This window comes from Coregonus lavaretus, assembly GCF_964263955.1.
Source record: "Coregonus lavaretus genome assembly, chromosome: 2".
Lineage (NCBI taxonomy): Eukaryota > Metazoa > Chordata > Actinopteri > Salmoniformes > Salmonidae > Coregonus > Coregonus lavaretus.
Genome location: NC_139989.1, coordinates 26,856,638 through 26,880,235, shown reverse-complemented (window position 1 = coordinate 26,880,235; position 23,598 = coordinate 26,856,638). Strand labels below are relative to the sequence as shown.

The following is a 23,598-nucleotide window of genomic DNA, read 5'->3' as shown; positions in this document are numbered from 1 at the left end:
TAACTGCACCTGTTTGAACTCGTTACCTGTATAAAAGACACCTGTCCACACACTCAATCAAACAGACTCCAACCTCTCCACAATGGCCAAGACCAGAGAGCTGTGTAAGGACATCAGGGATAAAATTGTAGACCTGCACAAGGCTGGGATGGGCTACAGGACAATAGGCAAGCAGCTTGGTGAGAAGGCAACAACTGTTGGTGCAATTATTCGAAAATGGAAGAAGTTCAAGATGACGGTCAATCACCCTCGGTCTGGGGCTCCATGCAAGATCTCACCTCGTGGGGCATCAATGATCATGAGGAAGGTGAGGGATCAGCCCAGAACTACACGGCAGGACCTGGTCAATGACCTGAAGAGAGCTGGGACCACAGTCTCAAAGAAAACCATTAGTAACACACTACGCCGTCATGGATTAAAATCCTGCAGTGCACGCAAGGTCCCCCTGCTCAAGCCAGCGCATGTCCAGGCCCGTCTGAAGTTTGCCAATTACCATCTGGATGATCCAGAGGAGGAATGGGAGAAGGTCATGTGGTCTGATGAGACAAAAATATAGCTTTTTGGTCTAAACTCCACTCGCCGTGTTTGGAGGAAGAAGAAGGATGAGTACAACCCCAAGAACACCATCCCAACCGTGAAGCATGGAGGTGGAAAGATCATTATTTGGGGATGCTTTTCTGCAAAGGGGACAGGACAACTGCACCGTATTCAGGGGAGGATGGATGGGGCCATGTATCGCAAGATCTTGGCCAACAACCTCCTTCCCTCTGTAAGAGCATTGAAGACGGGTCGTGGCTGGGTCTTCCAGCATGACAACGACCCGAAACACACAGCCAGGGCAACTAAGGAGTGGCTCCGTAAGAAGCATCTCAAGGTCCTGGAGTGGCCTAGCCAGTCTCCAGACCTGAACCCAATAGAAAATATTTGGAGGGAGCTGAAAATCCGTATTGCTCAGCGACAGCCCCGAAACCTGAAGGATCTGGAGAAGGTCTGTATGGAGGAGTGGGCCAAAATCCCTGCTGCAGTGTGTGCAAACCTGGTCAAGACCTACAGGAAACGTATGATCTCTGTAATTGCAAACAAAGGTTTCTGTACCAAATATTAAGTTCTGCTTTTCTGATGTATCAAATACTTATGTCATGCAATAAATGCAAATTAATTACTTAAAAATCATACAATGTGATTTTCTGGATTTTTGTCTCTCACAGTTGAAGTGTACCTATGATAAAAATTACAGACCTCTACATGCTTTGTAAGTAGGAAAACCTGCAAAATTGGCAGTGTATCAAATAATTGTTCTCCCCACTGTATATATATTTTTAAACAATTCACAATTATTTATGCCAATTTAAAACGAAGCATAAATACACAATGGTTTAGGCTAGAAACAAGCTGTAAAAAACCAGAGGAAGATACGACTGATGCACGTGGGAATACCTCTATGACATTCAGAAGCTGAGCTACAACTTTGGACTCTTGGACTTTGCTTGGGAAGTAATCTTATACAATGTGTGACTGTCGCCATCAATTGTTCAAATCACTCTCTGTAAAAGAGAATACGTATAATTAAATAGAGGGTTCATATAAATTACCATAAAACATTTGGTAGTGGAATAACGTTTCAGGAAATAGGGTCTAGATTTTATTTTCCTTATCCATGTTTATTATTATCATCATTAAATAGCCTACCTAAAAAGTGTAATGAGTCTTGTTAAACTACATAGAATTGCAGGAAATGAGCTACAAAACAAAAATCTTGTCAAACGTGAAAAGGGGCCCTGGGGAAAAAAGGTTGGGAAACCCCTGTCCTAAACGCCATCCAGCACAGAAATAGGATCCCGTCAAATGAACGGCTACTATACAAGGATAGTACAACCACAAGGTGAGATTCGGGATGTGTCCCAAATAGAATCCATTTAGGACACAACCTTATGGAGCAATAAGGGCACCTGAACTCACCTGCCCCCTCTGCCCGTGCGCCGCCGTGACAAGCCTACGCAGCGCCGGGGCACCGTTAGGGACGTGAGACAGTAGCGGAAACGAGGGTCGCCCAAACCGCCCTCCGACGGGCTGACCCATGGCCAGTTACCACTCTGGTCCAGACGAGACTGAGACAGGGAGAGAGAGGAGAGACAGGGAGAGAGGAGAGCGAGATCGAGAGAGTTAGAGACAAAGGAGGAAAGCTCCGTAAGTAAGGCATTGGTGTGACCAGTAGAATGTGGAAGGTAAAAAAGCAGCAGAGTCAGTGGCAGCCCTGACTGTGTGTGGCTGGCGGGCCGAGAGAGCACCGTAAGGGCTATAAATAGAGCAGTTGAGTCACAGGATGGTAGGCAGCTACTCTACTCACAGCGTAGTACTGACAGCCGGCCTTCCTCCGGAACACAAAGCAGCCATCTGGGTCATTCTCCTCCTCTGCCTCCGAGGAACCTGAATGGATCTAAACATAAACACAGAGGGGGGATGGGGGAGTTACGTTAAGAGGCAGAGACCATAACAACAACGTGGCTGGCTACCTAGACAACAGCCAAGATTGTGAACATATCGCCAACTGCTACTACTACTACTATTACAGTTTCAAATACAGACTGATACTTAACATTATCGCCTTCACTACCATTGTCTGTGCCCCAAATGGCATCCTATTTCGTAAACAGTTGCACTTCTGACAAACTGGTGCAATAAATAGGGAATAGGGTGACATTTAGGACGCAACAGTCATCATCACCACCACCAGCGGTGTTATTTATGAGTTTACCTGGGAAAAGGGTTCGTCGTCAGAGCTGGGGAAGTCGTACTGGTTGAGGTCCTTGGGGTTGAACACAGAGGGGCCAGAGTTTTGGGGTGCAGAGAGAGGAGGAATCTTAGGCTTCTTCTCGTACTTCCTCTTTGTTCGGACCACTTCAGTTTTCTCCAGCTGGAAGGAAGTATATAGAAGAATACTTAACACTCCATTTACTCCATGAACAACGGAAATGTGTCTGAGCCCTGTAACATTTCCTATGGAGGTGGTGCCGTGATCGGGGAGAACCATTTAGAAACAGAACAGTGTAGTGAGTTAAGACTCATTGATATGCAGATGGGGGGCGAGGCACGCGCCAGATGCTTCTGCACAGACAGATGGTGCCTCTCCCTGCCTCCACTAAGACCAGACCCCCCTACCTGACTGCACACACACTCCTCCACACCACTACTGGGGGTTAGTGAACTGAACTCCCATTCAACCTAAGGCCCCAGGGGGAAGAGGCAGGGAGAAAGGCTACAATACGGGGGAGCAGGGGGGTGTCATAAGTCAAAACATTGGAAGGAATGAAAGCAAAATGCCAGTGGGGTGTGGAGGGACAGGGTTACGTCAACGGATGAGGGTGGGAGAGAAACAATAGGGGAGTCACTCGTCACCCAGCTGATTGATTGACTGTTTAATAGTCATAAGTAGTAGGGATGGGCAATTTCAAGACGAATCGATATGCATCTTAGGGCTGGGCGATATATCGAATTAATTCCAAAATGCCTGTATTTTTCTGTGCATTTATGTCCGCTTGTTCTCATGTCTTTTTGGTCTCTTCTCCTTCGAACTTTCAGTGCTGTGTGCACCTTCCCATTTACAGGGTATTATACCCTGATGAAGACAGGCTTGTGCTTGAGAGATTGTTTATGAGACCTGTGTGACTTTTCTATAATGCCTGCTATAAGAAGTTAGTCATTATTAGGGAATGTGTATTATGCATGGTTTCGGTTAAATTTGACCAAATAAAAGGGGCATTTTCATAGACAGACTTGGTTAAAACTATTTTGATGAAATAATATAATTCTTAGAGAGTCTTATGGTTGTGGAAGGCTTATATTTAGCCTAGGTATAATTTCACAAGCCCTGAATTCATTAGATTTTTGCTGACTGTTTGAAATGAAGTCTATTTGACCTTTAAATTGTACAACAAAGCTTATTTAAAGAAAATATTACAAAAATTGTGATATATCGAGAATCTCCCATAAGTAAAAAAATATATATAATAAAATAACAATCTAAGCCTTAACACATATCTAGATACATGGGCTCCATGTACGTTTTAGTTTGAAACGATCCGGTTTGATTAGAGCAGGGATTATCAACTAGATACAGCCGCGGGCTGATTTTTTCTTGAGCGGATGGTGGAGGGCCAGAACATAATAACAAATCATTTGTAGACTGCATATTGATTGCAAGAAGCCAAAACAGAAATAAACTAAAACAATTTCAAACCTTGCTTACATTTGCATATGATCACGTCTGTATTATGCGTGGGAATACTTGGGAACAGAATTTCACAATTCAAATAACTTGGAACTGATTTCCTGGTGTTTTTAGACTTTTATGTCCAACAACAGAGAAAAATAAAAATATACATACAGTACCAGTCAAAAGTTTGGACACCTACTCATTCAAGGGTTTTTCTTTATTTTTTCCTATTTTCTACATTGTAGAATAACATCTAAACTATGAAATAACACAAATGGAATCATGTAGTAACCCAAAAAGTTTTAAACAAACAAATATATATTTTATATTTGAGATTTTTCAAAGTAGCCACCCTTTGCCTTAATGACAGCTTTGCACACTCTTGGTATACTATATATACAAAAATGTGGACACCCCTTCAAATTAGTTGACACGGCTATTTCAGCGACACCAGTTGCTGACAGGTGTATAAAATTGAGCACACAAACATGCATTCGCCATAGACAAACATTGGCAGTAGAATAACCTTACTGAGATCAGTGACTTTCAATGTGGCACCGTCATAGGATGCTACATTTACATTTTTTTTTACATTTTAGTCATTTAGCAGACGCTCTTATCCAGAGCGACTTACAGTTAGTGAATACATATTTTTTTTATACTGGCCCCCCGTGGGAATCGAACCCACAACCCTGGCGTTGCAAACACCATGCTTTATCAACTGAGCTACATCCCTGCCGGCCATTCCCTCCCCTATCCTGGACGACGCTGGGCCAATTGTGCGCCGCCCATGAGTCTCCCGGTCGCGGCCGGCTGCGACAGAGCCTGGATTCGAACCAGGATCTCTAGTGGCACAGTTAGCACTGCGATGCAGTGCCTTTGACCACTGCGCCACTCAGGAGTACCTTTCCAACAAGTCAGTTCGGCAAATTTTGGCCCTGCTAGAGCTTCCCCGGTCAACTTTAAGTGCTGTTATTGTGAAGTGGAAACGTATAGGATCAACAACGGCTCAGCCGCGAAGTGGTAGGCCACACAAGCTCACAAACCGGGACCGCCGAGTGCTGAAGTGTGTAAAAATCATCTGTCCTCAGTTGCAACACTCACTACCGAGTTCCAAACTGCCTCTGGAAGCAACGTCAGCAAAATATCTGTTCGTCAGGAGTTTCATGAAATGGGTTTCCATGGCCGAGCAGCCGCACACCAGCCTAAGATCACCATGAGCAATGCCAAGCACCGGCTGGAGTGGTGTAAAGCTTGCCACCATTGGACTCTGGAGCAGTGGAAACGCATTCTCTGGAGTGATGAATCACGATTCACCATTTGGCAGACCGACGGACGAATCAGGGTTTGGCGGATGCCAGGACAACGCTACCTGCCCCAATGCATAGTGCCAATTGTAAAGTTTGGTGGAGGAGGAATAATGGTCTGAGGCTGTTTTTCATGGTTCAGGCTCCTTAGTTCCAGTGAAGGGTAATCTTAACGCTACAGCATAGAATTCTAGATGATTCTGTGGTTCCAACTTTGTGGCAACAGTTTCCTGTTTCCGAATGACAAGGTCACCGTGCACAAATTGAGGTCCATACAGAAATGGTTTGTTGAGATCGGTGTCGAAGAACTTGACTGGCCTACACAGAGCCCTGACCTCAACCCCATCGAACACCTTTGGGATGAATTGGAATGCCGATTGCGAGTCAGGCCTAATCGCCCAACATCAGTGCCGACCTCACTAATGCTCGTGGCTGAATGGAAGCAAGTCCCCGCAGCCATGTTCCAACATCTAGTGGAAAGGCTTCACAGAAGAGTGGAGGCGGTTATAGCAGCAAACGGGGGACCAACTCCATATTAATGCCCATGATTTTGGAATGAGATGTTTGACGTGCAGGTGTCCACATACTTTTGGTCATGTAGTGTATGTATGTACAGTTGAAGTCGGAAGTTTACATACACCTTAGCCAAATACAATTAAACTCGGTTTTTCACAATTCCTGACATTTAATCCTAGTAAAAATTCCATGTCTAGGTCAGTTAGATCACCACTATTTTAAGAATGTGAAATGTCAGAATAATAGAGAAAATTATTTATTTCAGCTTTTTTTCTTTCATCACATTCCCAGTGGGTCAGAAGTTTACATACACTTAATTAGTATTTGGTAGCATTGCCTTTAAATTGTTTAACTTGGGTCAAACGTTTTGGGTAGCCTTCCACAAGCTTCCCACAATAAATTGGGTAAATTTTGGCCCATTCCTCCTGACAGAGCTGGTGTAACTGAGTCAGGTTTGTAGGCCTCCTTGCTCACACATGCCTTTTCAGTTCTGCCCACAAATGTTCAATATGATTGAGGTCAGGGCTTTGTGATGGCCACTCCAAGCCATTTTGCCACAACTTTAGAAGTCTGCTTGGGGTCATTGTCCATTTGGAAGACCCATTTGCAACCAAGCTTTAACTTCCTGACTGACGTCTTGAGATGTTGCTTCAATATATCCACATAACTTTCCTTCCTCATGATGCCATCTATTTTGTGAAGTGCACCAGTCCCTCCTGCAGCAAAGCACCCCCACAGCATGATGCTGCCACCCCCGTGCTTCATGGTTGGGATGGTGTTCTTCGGCTTGCAAGCGACCCCCTTTTTCCTCCAAACATAATGATGGTCATTATGGCCAAACAGTTCTATTTTTGTTTCATCAGACCAGAGGACATTTCTCAAAAAAGTACAATCTTTGTCCCCAAGTGCAGTTGCAAACCGTAGTCTGGCTTTTTTATGGCGGTTTTGGAGCAGTGGCTTCTTCCTTGCTGAGCGGCCTTTCAGGTTATGTCGATATAGGACTTGTTTTACTGTGGATATAGATCCTTTTGTACCTGTTTCCCCCAGCATCTTCACAAGGTCCTTTGCTGTTGTTCTGGGAATGATTTGCACTTTCCGCACCAAAGTACGTTCATCTCTAGGAGACAGAACGCGTCTCCTTCCTGAGTGGTATGACGGCTGCGTGGTCCCATGGTGTTTATACTTGCGTACTATTGTTTGTACAGATGATCGTGGTACATTCAGGCGTTTGGAAATTACTCTGTAGCTCAATTGGTAGAGCATGGCGCTTGTAACGCCAGGGCAGTGGGTTCCATCCCCATGACCACCCACACGTAAAAATGTATGCACACATGTCTGTAAGTTGCTTTGGATAAAAGTGTCTGCTAAATGGCATATTACTATTATTATATTATTATATGAACCAGACTAGTGAAGGTCTACAATTTTTCCCAAGCTGTTTAAAGGCAAAGTCAACTTAGTGTATGTAAACTTCTGACCCACTGGAAAGGTGATACAGTGAGTTATAAGTGAAATAATCAGTCTGTAAACAATTGTGCATGACAAAAGTAATTTTTCCAACAAAGTAGATGTCCTAACCGACTTGCCAAAACTATAGTTTGTTAACAAGAAATTTGTGGAGTGGTTGAAAAACGAGATTTAATGACTCCAACCTAAGTGTATGTAAACATCCGACTTCAACTGTACATACATACATACATACATACATACATACATACATACATACATACATACATACATACATACATACATACATACATACATACATACATACATACATACATACATACATACATACATACATACATACATACATACATACATACATACATACATACATACATACATACATACATACAGTTGAAGTCGGAAAATTCCAGAAAAAGTCATGCTTTAGAGGCTTCTGATAGGCTAATTGACATAATTTCAGTCAATTGGAGGTGTACCTGTGGATGTATTTCAAGGCCTAACTTCAAACTCAGTGCCTCTTTGCTTGACATCATGGGAAAATCAAAAGAAATCAGCCAAAACCTCAGTAAATAAATTGTAGACCTCCACAAGTCTGTTTCATCTTGGGAGCAATTTCCAAACGCCTGAATGTACCACGATCATCTGTACAAACAATAGTACGCAAGTATAAACACCATGGGACCACGCAGCCGTCATACCACTCAGGAAGGAGACGCGTTCTGTCTCCTAGAGATGAACGTACTTTGGTGCGGAAAGTGCAAATCAATCCCAGAACAACAGCCAAGGACCTTGTGAAGATGCTTGAGGAAACAGGTACAAAAGTATCTATATCCACAGTAAAACGAGTCCTATATCGACATAACCTGAAAGGCCACTCAGCAAGGAAGAAGCCACTGCTCCAAAACCGCCATGAAAAAAGACAGACTACAGTTTGCAACTGCACATGGGGACAAAGATCGTACTTTCTGGAGAAATGTCCTCTGGTCTGATGAAACAAAAATACAACTGTTTGGCCATAATGACCATCGTTATGTTTGGAGGAAAAAGGGGGAGGCTTGCAAGCCGAAGAACACCATCCCAACCGTGAAGTACAGGGGTGGCAGCGTCATGCTGTGGGGGTGCTTTGCTGCAGGAGGGACTGGTGCACTTCACAAAATAGATGGCATCATGAGGAAGGAAAATTGTGGATATATTGACGCAACATCTCAAGACATCAGTCAGGAAGTTAAAGCTTGGTCGCAAATGAGTCTTCCAAATGGACAATGACCCGAAGAATACTTCCAAAGTTGTGGCAAAACGGCTTAAGGACAACAAAGTCAAGGTATTTGACTGGCCATCACAAAGCCCTGACCTCAATCCTATAGAGAATTTGTGGGCAGAACTGAAAAAGCGTGTGCAAGCAATGCGTGTGCGAGGAATGGGCCAAAATTCACACAATTTATTGTGGGAAGCTTGTGGAAGGCTAACCTACACGTTTGACCCAAGTTAAACAATTTAAAGGCAATGCTACCAAATACTAATTGAGTGTATGGAAACTTCTGACCCACTGGGTATGTGATGAATGAAATAAAAGCTGAAATAATTCTCTACTATTATTCTGACATTTCACATTCTTAAAATAAAGTGGTGATCCTAACTGACGTAAGACAGGGAATTTGTACTAGGATTAAATGTCAGGAATTGTGAAAAACTGAGTTTAAATGTATGCATGCATGTATGTACACACACACACACACACACACACACATATATACACACATACATACACACACACACACACACACACACACACACACACACACACACACACACACACACTACCAGTCAAATGTTTGGACACATCTACTCATTCAAGGTTTTTTATTTATTTATAAAATAAAAATACATTGTAGAATAATAGTGAAACATCAAAACTATGAAATAACATATGGAATCATGTAGTAACCAAAAAAGTGTTAAATCAAAATATATTTTATATTTGAGATTCCTCAAATAGCCACACTTTGCCTTGATGAAAGCTTTGTACACTCTTGTCTTTCTCTCAACCAGCTTCATAAGGTGGTCACCTGGAATTCATTTCAATTAACAGGTGTGCCTTCTTAAAAGTTAATTTGTGGAATTTCTTTCCTTCTTAATGCGTTGGAGCCAATCAGTTGTGTTGTGACAAGGTAGGGGTGGTATACAGAAGACAGCCCTATTTGGTAAAAGACCAAGTCCATATTATAGCAAAAACAGCTCAAATAAGCAAAGAGAAATGACAGTCCATCATTACTTTAAGACATGAAGGTCAGTCAATACAGAACATTTCAAGAACTTTGAAAGTTTCTTCAAGTGCAGTCGCAAAAACCATCAAGCGCTATGATGAAACTGCCTCTCATGAGGACCGCCACAGGAATGGAAGACCCAGAGCTAACTCTGCTGCAGAGGATAAGTTCATTACATAAGAGTTACCAGCATCAGAAATTGCAGCCCAAATAAATGCTTCACAGAGTTCAAGTAACAGACATCAACATCAACTGTTCAGAGGGGATTGTGTGAATCAGGCCTTCATGGTTGAATTGCTGCAAAGAAACCAATACTAAAGGACACCAATAAGAAGAAGAGACCTGATGGGGCCAAGAAACACGAGCAAGCAGCTAAATTTCAGATTTTTGGTTCAAACCGCGTGTCTTTGTGAGACGCGGTGTTGGTGAACAGATGATCTCCACGTGTAGTTCCCACCGTAAAGCATTTAGGAGGAGGTGTTATGGTGTGGGGGTGCTTTGCTGGTGACACTGATTTATTTAGAATTCAAGGCACACTTAACCAGCATGGCTACCACAGCATTCTGCAGCAATACGCCATCCCATCAGGTTTGGGCTTAGTTGGAATATCATTTGTTTTTCAACAGGACAATGACCCAACACACCTCCAGGCAGTGTAAGGGCTATTTTACCAAGAAGGAGAGTGATTGAGTGCTGCATCAGATGACCTGGCCTCCACAATCCCCCGACCTCAACCCAATTGAGATGGTTTGGGATGAGTCGGATGGCAGAGTGAAGGAAAAGCAGCCAACAAGTGCTCTGCATATGTTGGAACTCCTTCAAGACCGTTGGAAAATCATTTCAGGTGAAGCTGGTTGAGAGAATGTGTGCAAAGCTGTCATCAAGGCAAAGGGTGGCTATTTGAATATAAAATATATTTTGATTTGTTTAACCCTTTTTTGGTTACTACATGATTCCATGTGTGTTATTTCATAGTTTTGATGTCTTAACTATTATTCTGCAAACAATAAAAATAGTAAAAATAAATAGAAACCCTTGAATGAGTAGGTGTATCCAAACTTTTGACTGGTACTGTGTATGTATATGTGTGTATATACACTGCTCAAAAAAAATAAATGGAACACTTAAACAACACAATGTAAATCCAAGTCAATCACACTTCTGTGAAATCAAACTGTCCACTTAGGAAGCAACACTGATTGACAATACATTTCACATGCTGTTGTGCAAATGGAATAGACAACAGGTGGAAATTATAGGCAATTAGCAAGACACCCCCAATAAAGGACTGGTTTAGCAGGTGGTGACCACAGACCACTTCTCAGTTCCTATGCTTCCTGGCTGATGTTTTGGTCATTTTTGAATGCTGGCGGTGCTTTCACTCTAGTGGTAGCATGAGACGGAGTCTACAACCCACACAAGTGGCTCAGGTAGTGCAGCTCATCCAGGATGGCACATCAATGCGAGCTGTGGCAAGAAGGTTTGCTGTGTCTGTCAGCGTAGTGTCCAGAGCATGGAGGCGCTACCAGGAGACAGGCCAGTACATCAAGAGACGTGGAGGAGGCCGTAGGAGGGCAACAACCCAGCAGCAGGACCGCTACCTCCGCCTTTGTGCAAGGAGGAGCAGGAGGAGCACTGCCAGAGCCCTGCAAAATGACCTCCAGCAGGCCACAAATGTGCATGTGTCTGCTCAAACGGTCAGAAACAGACTCCATGAGGGTGGTATGAGGGCCCGACGTCCACAGGTGGGGGTTGTGCTTACAGCCCAACACCGTGCAGGACGTTTGGCATTTGCCAGAGAACACCAAGATTGGCAAATTCGCCACTGGCGCCCTGTGCTCTTCACAGATGAAAGCAGGTTCACACTGAGCACGTGACAGACGTGACAGAGTCTGGAGACGCCGTGGAGAACGTTCTGCTGTCTGCAACATCCTCCAGCATGACCGGTTTGGCGGTGGGTCAGTCATGGTGCGGGGTGGCATTTCTTTGGGGGGCCGCACAGCCCTCCATGTGCTCGCCAGAGGTAGCCTGACTGCCATTAGGTACCGAGATGAGATCCTCAGACCCCTTGTGAGACCATATGCTGGTGCGGTTGGCCCTGGGTTCCTCCTAATGCAAGACAATGCTAGACCTCATGTGGCTGGAGTGTGTCAGCAGTTCGTGCAAGAGGAAGGCATTGATGCGATGGACTGGCCCGCCCGTTCCCCAGACCTGAATCCAATTGAGCACATTTGGGACATCATGTCTCGCTCCATCCACCAACGCCACGTTGCACCACAGACTGTCCAGGAGTTGGCGGATGCTTTAGTCCAGGTCTGGGAGGAGATCCCTCAGGAGACCATCCGCCACCTCATCAGGAGCATGCACAGGCGTTGTAGGGAGGTCATACAGGCACGTGGAGGCCACACACACTACTGAGCCTCATTTTGACTTGTTTTAAGGACATTACATCAAAATTGGATCAGCCTGTAGTGTGGTTTTCCACTTAAATTTTGAGGGTGACTCCAAATCCAGACCTCCATGGGTTGATACATTTGATTTCCATTGATAATTTGTGTGATTTTGTTGTCAGCACATTCAACTATGCAAAGACAAAAGTATTTAATAAGATTATTTCATTCATTCAGATCTAGGATGTGTTATTTTAGTGTTCCCTTTATTTTTTTGAGCAGTGTATATTTATTAATTTCTCTACTATAAGCCGCCTCAATGTCGTTTTCGGGAATTTGGCAGTTCGTCCAACCGGCCTCACAACTGCCGACCACGTGTAATGTGTCGTATGGGCGAGCAGTTTGCTGATGTCAACGTTTTGAACAGAGTGCCCCATGGTGGTGGTGGGGTTATGGTATGGGCAGGCATAAGCTATGGACAACGAACACAACTGCATTTATAGCAATTTGAATGCACAGAGATACCGTGACGAGATCCTGAGGCCCATTGTCGTGCCATTCATCTGCCACCATCACCTCATGTTTCAGCATGATAACGCACAGCCCCATGTCACAAGGATCTGTACACAATTCCTGGAAGCTGAAAATGTCCCAGTTCTTTCATGGCCTGCATACTCACAAGACATGTCACCCATTGAGCATGTTTTTGATGCTCTGGATCGACGTGTACAACAGCGTGTTCCAGTTCCCGCCAATATCCAGTAACTTCGCACAGCCGTTGAAGAGGAGTGTGATGACATTCCACAGGACACTATCAACAGCCTGATCAACTCTATGCGATGGAGAGGTGTCACGCTGCATGTGGCAAATGGTGGTCACATCAGATACTGACTGGTTTTCTGATCCAAACCCATACCTCTTTTGTTAAGGTATCTGTGACCAACAGATACATATCTGTATTCCCAGTCATGTGAAATTCATAGATTAGGGCCTAACTTATTTATTTCAATTGATGGATTTCCTTATATGAACTGTAACTTATATACCTCCGCCTGGGGCGGCAGGTAGCTTAGTGGTTAAGAGCGTAGTGCAAGTAACCGAAAGGTCGCTGGTTCTAATCCCCGAGCCGACTAGGTGAAAAATCTGTCGATGTGCCCTTGAGCAAGGCACTTAACCCTAATTGCTCCTGTAAGTCGCTCTGGATAAGAGCGTCTGCTAAATGACTAAAATGTAAATGTAAAATCTTTGACATTGTTGCATGTTGCGTTTATATTTTTGTTCAGTATAGTAAAGCTGTTCCTGAAGCTACCATAATGGTGTCCGTCTCCTTATCAATACAACAGCTATGGGAATATCTGCCTCTTCAGGGTCTAAAATGGTTGATTTTGGCATTGCCAGGTAAGATGTCTATTTCACTAGCCATGTTGGCGGGTGGTCAGGGCTCCACCATGCAAGTATTTCACTTGCATTTGTGAAAGAAACAGTCAAGTATGATCACATTTATAGTAAAATAAATGCTGCAGTAGCTGTTTAAAGCATTTTCGCCGTTTTGTTTCATAGCTGATAAATTAAATTGCACAAAGTCAAAGAACTACGAATTCTATATAGCCTATTCCAACTCGGGCTGCAACACTACCTGGCTGGGGGCTGTGCACGCATGAAGAGCTGAGTGAAAGCTTCATTTTTAGAAGCGCTGTGCACAGGCATAAAAGTTGGTCTAATTTACTGAAGTGAGACTGTCCTTGTGTTTCTTGGCTATTTACATTGTTTTGATCACAAGCTAGGTTGAGTTTCAACTGCTAGGGAAGAGAAGACAATTCTACTAGTCAGACTCAATCTCACAGGCACAAACATCACTCGAGTCATGCTACCAAGGGAACCTCCAGCCGTTAAAGGGGTAGGTGAACCTTTTTACCTCATCTATGATATTTTGGTTAAAAGACTCCGGTCACAAAAAATGAAGAAAAAAATATATACCACTTTTATGTGTAATTTTAGCACACACAAAAATTATTTTGCTGGTAAAAAATCTGAGTGGCTGGTAGATTTTAAATCTACCTGCCACAGTGGCTGGTGGACCAAAAAGTAAATTTTATGCCCTGTGCCTCTTACCTTCGTTTTGTAGTCCTTCATGTCCATGTGGTCTTGGTGGCGGTACTGGTTGCTGTTGGAGAGGGGAATGATGGGTATCGTGTAGATGGGCTTCACCAGAGCCCTCTGGGCCAGGGCCTCAGCCATCACCTCACTGCCATAATCAGGCATGCCGTTCCTGGGGAGGATACACGGAGAGAAATGGTTAGGACTCGGCGAAATACCTTTTTGGGTCAAAACGTTGCACAATAAAACTGCAGGAACATTCAACAGTGTGCAAGTAACCTTTTTTTTTAAATGACTTCACTTTTTGTACTCTGCACCTGCAGGTTACTGGATACGAGCAGGATACACCATTTCAAATTAGAGAAAATGCCCAGAAAAGCACAGTGAAGGAAGTTGGCCACCTGACAAGCCTTTTAGCATAGGAGTGCAAAACATCTCCCATCAAAAATAGAATAATATCCCAATCTATCTCCAAGTAAAAATAAAACCATAGGAATACAGGGAGCGACCAGCGCAGGGCAGGCTGATAACAGGCGGAAATTGAAATGTCACTACAAATCAGAAGCACTACAAATCAGAAAGAAGTCTAATCTAAAGTCGCAGTGACAGCTACTTTCAGATGGAATCTATTCCATTCTAATAGGTCATATTTAGATAGGTTGATTCCCAAATGGCAGCCTATTGTCTGCATAATGCACTACTTTTGACCAGAGCCCAATGTGCCCTCTTCAAAAGTAGTGCACTATATTAGGGAATAGGGTGCCATTTGGAGTCCCAAATGGCAGCCTATTGTCTGCATAATGCACTACTTTTGACCAGAGCCAAATGTGCCCTCTTCAAAAGTAGTGCACTATATTAGGGAATAGGGTGGTGCCATTTGGGATTCACCAATAGACGGCTCCACAAGGGAACAGCAAGCCCCCCAAAATGTATTAAGAAATATTCTAATAAGGTGCCATTTGGGGGGGGACACCCAGCCTGCCCGGACTCCTAACTGAGTTTCCTTGGGTTAACAAACATCACAGGTTAAATCAACCAGACAGGCTAATACCCAAGCCAAAGATCCAAAATGGCCGGTGTGTCTAACAAAAACGGTATAATTAATAGTCTGCTACAGTCACGGAGAAAGTAACTGTTTCATTGATTTGGGGAAAAATTAATTCATAATCCACAACAGTAGAAAAATCCATAAACCAAATCACAGAGAGAAAAGGTGGGGGTTTGATTCCGGAGTTACCCATTCTTTCCTCACGGTGATGACCTTATCCTTCTCCCTCATTCATATGAATAAAACGTAAAAATATGAAAAAGTTCTCACCGCTTCTCTACAATCTCCAGGGTGAGGTGCAGCAGCTCTCTCTTGCTCTTCTCCCTCCTCTTGATCATCTCCAGAATGGTGACGGCTCGGCTCAGATCCCTCCGCAGTTTCAGCATCTTCTCATACCCAGCCTCGTCATTCTTACGGTTCTGCAGAGAAACAAGGTAGATGTTAACATCTATGTTGGTGCAGGAATAAATAATGGGAGCAGTATTTATGGAGGCATTTTCCTTCTTTAAAATATTAACTAGGTTCTCTGCTTTACTGTCACTTCCTGAGAATAGGTTATGGCTAAATGAAATCAACTTTTATTTTCCACATGCGCCGAATACAACAGGTGTAGACCTTACAGTGAAATGCTTACTTACAGCCCAACAACGCAGTTAAGAAAAGAAAAAAAAGTGTTATGTAAAAAATAAAAATAGAAAATAATTAAAGAGTAGCAGTAAAATAAAATAACAGTAGGGAGGCTATATACAGGGGGTACCGGTACAGGGTCAATGTGTGGGGGCACCAGTTTATCGAAGTAATATGTACATGTGGGTAGAGTTAAAGTGACTATGCATAGATAATAAATAGAGTAGCAGGAGCGTAAAAGAGGGGGTGTGGTGGAAAATGCAAATAGCCCGGGTAGCCATGATTAGCTGTTCAGGAGTCTTATGGCTTGGGGGTAGAAGCTGTTAAGAAGCCTTTTGGACCTAGACTTGGCCCGCTTGCCGTGCGGTAGCAGAGAGAACAGTCTATGACTAGGATGGCTGGAGTCTTTGATAATTATTCGGGCCTTCCTCTGACACCGCCTGGTATAGAGGTCCTGGATGGCAGTATGCTTGGCCCCGGTGATGCACTGGGCCGTACACACTACCCTCTGAAGTGCATTGCGGTCGGAGGACGAGCAGTTGACATAAGGCGGTGATGCAACCAGTCAGGATGATCTCGATGGTGCAGCTGTATAACTTTGAGGGTCTGAGGACCCATGCCAAATCTTTTCAGTCACCTGAGGGGGAATAGGCTTTGTCGTGCCCTCTTCACGACTGTCTTGGTGTGTTTGGACCATGATACATTTGTTGGTGATGTGGACACCAAGGAACTTGAAGCTCTCAACCTGTTCCACTACAGCCCCGTTGATGAGAATGGGGGTGTGCTCAGTCCCCTTTTATTCCCCTGTAGTCCACAATCATCTCCTTTGTCTTGATCACGTTGAGGGAAAGGTTGTTATCCTGGCATCAAACGGCCAGGTCTCTGACCTCCTCCCTATAGGCTGTCTCATCGTTGTCGGTGATCAGGCCTACCACTGTTGTGTCGGCAAACTTAATGATGATGTTGGAGTCGTGCCTGGCCATGCAGTCATGGGTGAACAGGGAGTACAGGAGGGGACTGAGTACGCACCCCTGAGGGAACCCCGTGTTGAGGAACAGCGAGGCAGATGTGTTGTTACCTACCCTTACCACCTGGGGGGCGACCCGTCAGGAAGTCCAGGATCCAGTTGCAGAGGGAGGTGTTTAGTCTCAGGGTCCTTAGCTTAGTGATGAGCTTTGAGGGCACAATGATGTTGGAACGCTGAGCTGTAGTCAACGAATAGCATTCTCACGTACGTGTTCCTCTTGTCCAGGTGGGAAAGGGCAGCGTGGAGTGCAATAGCGATTGCATCATCTGTGGATCTGTTGGGGCGGTATGCAAATTGAGTGAGTCTAGGGTTTCTGGGATAATGGTGTTGATCTGAGCCATGACCAGCCTTTTTTGGGATCTATCGCATCCCACAACTGTCCCAGACTATGTTTGGAATATTTATTTCTCACACAGAATAGGTCAACTTTTGTACTATGGGGGATAGTAGATTGACCTAGGCTAGTGCTTTTGCTGTTCGTTAGGCCTACTCATCTTGTTGGCTGACGAAAAGTAAATGTGGACAGCTCTTCCAACATCTATATGCACCTCGGAATTGGATAAGGACACACGCAGATGCGTCCCCGATGTGTTGTCTTAACTTGTAGCCTGTGCGAAAGACCCGATGACGTGACTGAGAGCAGTGTGAGTGAGAGACGTTTCGGATTGCACAGCGCACTCCGGAAAAAGGGCACAATGTAGCACTCTGGGCAGCAAAAGGCATGGATTCTTTTAGGGTGTATTACGGCCACAAAGGGGATGCCGCAGTGAAATTCGAGGCATTATCAAGTGCTTGTCAAATTGTGAATGTGACTATTGGAGTGTGTACAGCCTGCGCAAAAAAACTAAGCAGAGCTCATGCCTTTCAAGCAACTTTTTTCTAAATCATTATAGTCTCATCATGCAGCCTTACAATGTATTAAACTAAAGTTACATTAAACTTAACTCTAAATGAAGCATATAGGAGTACCTATTTCTTTATTAACTGCTCAACACAGAATAACCGCATGTGCGCACTCCCTCAAATCATTCAGAGAAAATATTTATATTTTATTCACCTTTGTTCAATTGTATTCTTCATACTATAAAATAATGCCACGGAATTTAAAGCAAATCTTGTCTGCTAACTGCTGGGATTTAAAGCCAGAGAAGAGGCTGCTGCCCAAAGACAATGACCATTTCAGTAGACTGATTAATTATTGTACATTATCTAACTCTAGAGCAATCCTTGTACATATTGCACATGTTTAAAAACCACAAAGGGACAAATGTGAATTTTAAAAAAAATTGATGTACATGTGCGTATGACATTTGTTATGAAATGGATTCTAATGTGGTATAAATGTGCCTGTGCCAATTCTATTCAAAGTTGCTTCAGGCAATGATGGCTGGTTGGAGCTTCAGGCAATGATGGCTGGTTGGAGCTTCAGGCTCCTCAGCCTATTTAGGTCAGGAGCCTACAATTTCATTAATCGAACCTACTGTCATGGAGAACTCATGAGGTTGTGGGTTCGATTTCCACGGGGGGCCAGTATGAAAAAAAAATGTATGCACTCACTAACTGTAAGTCACTCTGGATAAGAGCGCCTGCTAAATGACTAAAATGTAAAATTAAATGAACTAGTGTAGCCCACAGCCATTTGGCATAGCCATATCAGGACCACTCAGAGTATGTTATTATTTTCTTCTGAAATAGACTACATTTTCTTCAGATCATACCATGACCAGCCTTTCAAAGCACTTCATGGCTACAGACGTGAGTGCTACGGGTCGGTAGTCATTTAGACAGGTTATCTTAGTGTTCTTGGGCACAGGAACTATGGTGGTCTGCTTGTAACATGTTGGTATTACAGACTCAGTCAGGGACATGTTGAAAATGTCAGTGAAGACACTTGCCAGTTGGTCAGCGCATGCTACACGTCCTGGTAATCTTTCAGTGAATGTTGACCTGCTTAAAAGTCTTACTCAGTGAATGTTGACCTGCTTAAAAGTCTTACTCACATCGGCTACGGAGAGCGTGATCACAGTCATCCGGAACAGCTGATGCTCTCATGCATGCTTCAGTGTTGCTTGCCTCGAAGCGAGCATAGAAGTGACTTAGCTCATCTGGTAGGCTTGTGTCACTGGGCAGCTCGCGGCTGTGCTTCCCTTTGTAGTCTGTAATAGTTTGCAAGCCCTGCCACATCCGACGAGCGTCGGAGCACGAGTCAATCTTAGTCCTGTATTGACTCTTTGCCTGCTTGATGGTTCTTCGGATGGCATTGCGGGATTTCTTATAAGCTTCCGGGTTAGAGTCCCGCTCCTTGAAAGCGGCAGCTCTACCCTTTAGCTCAGTGCGGATGTTGCCTGTAATCCATGGCTTCTGGTTGGGGTATGTACGTACGGTCACTGTGGGGACGACGTCATCGATGCACTTATTGATGAAGCCAAATGACACACTAGTGAATACAGAAACGTGGGTAAGAACGTTCCCTCAACCCTGTCCTGGATCCCAATGTTATGTGAAAAGCCCCCCTTTCTGAAAGTGAAATGGTTTATTATACTTGCATGCAGCCCTTGTTTAGTCCCGTCATCCTACCTAGGTCGTGGCTCACCTTTCTGGTCTGCATCTTCTCAGTCCTCCTGCGGAAGGCCACGTAAGGGTCTGAGGTGCTGGATCCGTCCCTCTTCTCCTGCTTCACCGTGGGGATGAGCGAGCCGCTCTTACAGTTTTTCCTCTTCCTGGTCCAGTAGTCAAACACCTCCTTGATCAGCTCGTCATCCTCCTTCAGCAGCAGCTTGGCCTCCTGCAGGCTCACCAGCTGAGGAGACAACACATTTAGTCACTTCTTTCTAGTACTCAATAATCCACCGCCTACCTAGGGCTGTTGCGGTGACCGTATTACCGTCACATCGGCAGCCACGAGTCATGAAGTCAGTCAAATTTCACATGACCGTTTAGTCACGGTAAATAGGTTTCTCCAAGCTCTGATGCTGCTGCTGATTATTAGTAGCCTACCAAACTTGCTAACTGCCTAGTACTTAGCACTATTGTCCCTCTAATCACTCTGACATCAATGCAAATGTATTTGAAAATTTTATCAAACACTTCATGAGAGCCCATGAGCTGTTGCGGCGCAACATTTCTATAGGGTATGAAATTGTGGGAGAAAACAGAGTGATGGTGGCTAATAAAAAGTGGATCCCATCAGCTTTCTATAGGCTAGGCCTACTATATTTATTTCTCAACTTTCCTAATATTAAGCACATTGCTTATATTTACAACAGGAGTATTGGCTACCTGGCTGGAATGAAAAGAAATCACGGGGAAAAGCGTCCTCCATTCTCTCAGTGCATAGATGACATGTATTTTTTCCCGCTGCCCCTGGTTCGATACAGGTGCATAATAATGGTCCAAACTAAATCAAAACAAATGTCACATATATTATATAGTAAAGATTAAATCAAGAATAGTCTGATGGGTGACAATATTAGCCTATCACTTGTGAATTATATTATCATCACTTGTGAATGATGCCCAGCATAAGAAATAATGCCTTTTCCCGCCCCACTTTTTCTAATCATAGTTGCACACCTCATGTTGCCTAGCCCATAGGCATATATGTTTTAATAAGGTTTGTATCACAACTAAAGTGGCAAAATAACTTCTTAAAATTAAGCACATTAATCCGCTTTAAAAGGGGTGTAGAGCTTAACTGGCATATATAAGCAGTGCATGAGTTTCATGTTTGGGTAAGATTATTTACCATAAAAATGCACCTTTATAATAAAAGCATTACATGCATAATTGCATTTGCGGTCACTTTTGATAATGGTGTTTTCCGCTAATGGAACATTCGCGCTTATAAGAAATAGCCTAATAGTTTATCAACATTTTAAGCTAAACTTTCTTATCTGTTGATGCTAGTGGTTGTATTAATTTGGGATCTATCGTATCCCACAACTGTCCCAGAATATGTTTGGAATATTTATTTCTCGCACAGAATAGGTTGACTTTTGTACTATGGGGGATAGTAGATTGACCTAGGCTAGTTAGGCCTACTCATCTTGTTGGCTGACAAAAAGTAAATGTGGACAGCTCTTCCAACATCTTCAATATGCACCTCGGAATTGGATAAGGACACGCACAGTTGCGTCCCCGTTGTGTCGTCTTAACTTGTAGCCTGTGAGAAAGACCCGATGACGTGACAGAGAGCAGTGTGAGTGAGAGACGTTTCGGATTGCACAGCACACTCAGGGAAAAGGGCACAACGCAGCACTCTGGGCCGCATTACGGCCACAAAGGGGATGCCGCCGTGAAATTCGAGGCATTATCAAGTGCTTGTGAAATTGTGAATGTGAGACTATTGGTGTGTACAGCCTGCACAAAAAAACAAAGCAGAGCTCATGCCTTTCAAGCAACTTTTTTCTAAATCATTATAATCTCATCATGCAGCCTTACAATGTATTAAATATCAAAACATATAGCCCAATGTTTGTAGAACAACTAAAGTTACATTAATAACTCTAAATTAAGCATATAGGAGTACCTATTTCTTTGTTAACCGCTCAACACAGAATAGCCGCATGTGCGCACTCCCTCAAATCATTCGGAGAAAATATTTATATTTTATTCAGCTTTGTTCAATTGTATTCATTTACATTTACATTTTAGTCATTTAGCAGACGCTCTTATCCAGAGCGACTTACAGGAGCAATTAAGGTTAAGTGCCTTGCTCAAGGGCACATCGACAGATTTTTCACCTAGTCGGCTCGGGGATTAGAACCAGCGACCTTTCGGTTACTGGCACAACGCTCTTACCCACTAAGCTACCTGCCGCTATAAAATAATGTATATTTTATAATGTATATTTTATGTATACTATAAAATAATGCCATGGAATTTAAAGCAAATCTTGTCTGCTAAATGAACTAGTGTAGCCCACAGCCATTTGGCATAGCCACATCAGGACTTAACATAAGGACAACTCAGTATGCTATTATTTTCTACATCAGGACCTAACATAAGGTCAACTCAGAGTATGCTATTCTTTTCTTCTGAAATAGACTACATTTTCTTCATATCATGCTTCTTTAGACCTGTCTAAAATAAATAATGGATGTATTGTGAAGGTGTAGGCTATACTACATGGATTTATTAGACTTTTTAAAAATGGCTTGTAGGCTGTGTGGAAGCCAGGAGATGCTAAATGTGTTTATGTTAATTAACGGTAAATTACCGTAAGACCGACAGTTATTTGCTTGACAATCACCGGCTGACTAAATTTTGTGTCCGCCACAGCCCTACGTCTACCCGTTCCACTTTTTTGATCAAATAAGCAGAATGGTAGTCGAGAAGAGGTTTGACAAACACTGGCCTATGTCCCATTTTCTGAGAGAAGTGCCTTTAGCATTGTGGTGTGGTTTGGTAAAGTACCTGCGTGCCACTGCCTTTCTCCAGCCGGTCGATCATCTCCTCAAACTGCACTGAGGTTATCTCCATCTTCTTCTTCAGCTTATTCACAAACACCTCATCCTCTGAATCCAGGTCGAAGTCCGGCTGCTCTGTATCCAAACTGAAAGCTGTGATAGAGAAGACAGGATGAAGTAAGAAATAACCAACATGTTTTTTTAAATATATTTGTTTAGTTGGTAGATAAGCTTTAATATTAAAGATAGATTGTGGGATCTATCAAAGTATATATCTGCACCTTTTCCAATCCCCCATATATTTTGTATAAATATATATTATTTTAAATATATATTTTCCTTCTTTATTATTTCTCGCTAACCCTACCACCCCTCCCCTGCCCTAATTGGAGTAAACTAATGGACAATACACATAGGCTTCTACTTCCAGCTTATACATGCTATATACATTTTATTGACAGTATATTTTACATTAGTTATCTTTTATTTGTTTTTAGTCACAGCCTTCAGCTACCCTCAACTCCTCCCATCTATCTCTGAAGACCATCCAGTTTTGATTTCTATTTGCCATATCTTTTTCCACTGTGCTGTGATGTTTCGCAACAGTTCTGAACCTTTCCATTCTAATAGTTTCTACAGATGGTTAATTATATAAACATTTTTTGCTAAGACTATTATATTACTGATTGATTGACTAGGACTTTTCAAATCACCCAGCAATGCTATTTGCAGAGTTAGCTCCAAGCAAGTGTTATATTTTTTTGCCATACCTGAAACTGCGACAAGAACAAGCTATATATAGGCAGTACCTAAACAAGTGATCTAATGATTCTGTCTCTTCCCAGCAAAATCAGCAGAGCTGGGATGGTTGTATCCCCCATACATATACAATTCTATTGGTTGCAAGAATGTTGTATAATAATTTAAAATAAAAATAAAAAAACGTTTTGAATCTGGCGTTGTTTTGTGTATCAATTCATACACCATGTGCCATGGTATTGGTACCTCGAAAATCTCCTCCCAACTATTTTTGCAACCTGTATGGCGCAGCCATACATATGTGGGTCCTTCAATTAACCTGGTATACTTATTTATTTATCACAATTTTCTTTAGCCAATTTTGGTCTTTAATGCAGGGCCGACAGACAAGTCCATTACCTTCTCCCCTTTCCACTTGCCTCCTCCATTTTTGAGGTAATGCTGCAATCAGTTGGTTATCATTTTAGATAGA

At 43.2% G+C, this 23,598-nt stretch overlaps 1 protein-coding gene across 1 annotated transcript in view; it reads right to left on the bottom strand.

Moving 5' to 3' along the window:
• Positions 1-23,598, bottom strand: part of LOC311100441 (enhancer of polycomb homolog 1-like) — a 70,238-nt gene that overhangs the window by 23,952 nt on the left and 22,688 nt on the right. Inside the window, exons 3-9 of the mRNA XM_084141362.1 lie at positions 22,375-22,520; positions 19,553-19,759; positions 15,576-15,724; positions 14,273-14,429; positions 2,756-2,914; positions 2,348-2,437; positions 1,960-2,108 (exon numbers count right to left, since the gene is read on the bottom strand). Of these exons, the coding sequence (XP_083997488.1) occupies positions 1,960-2,108; positions 2,348-2,437; positions 2,756-2,914; positions 14,273-14,429; positions 15,576-15,724; positions 19,553-19,759; positions 22,375-22,520 (1,057 nt within the window). The remainder of the gene's footprint in view (positions 1-1,959; positions 2,109-2,347; positions 2,438-2,755; positions 2,915-14,272; positions 14,430-15,575; positions 15,725-19,552; positions 19,760-22,374; positions 22,521-23,598) is intronic.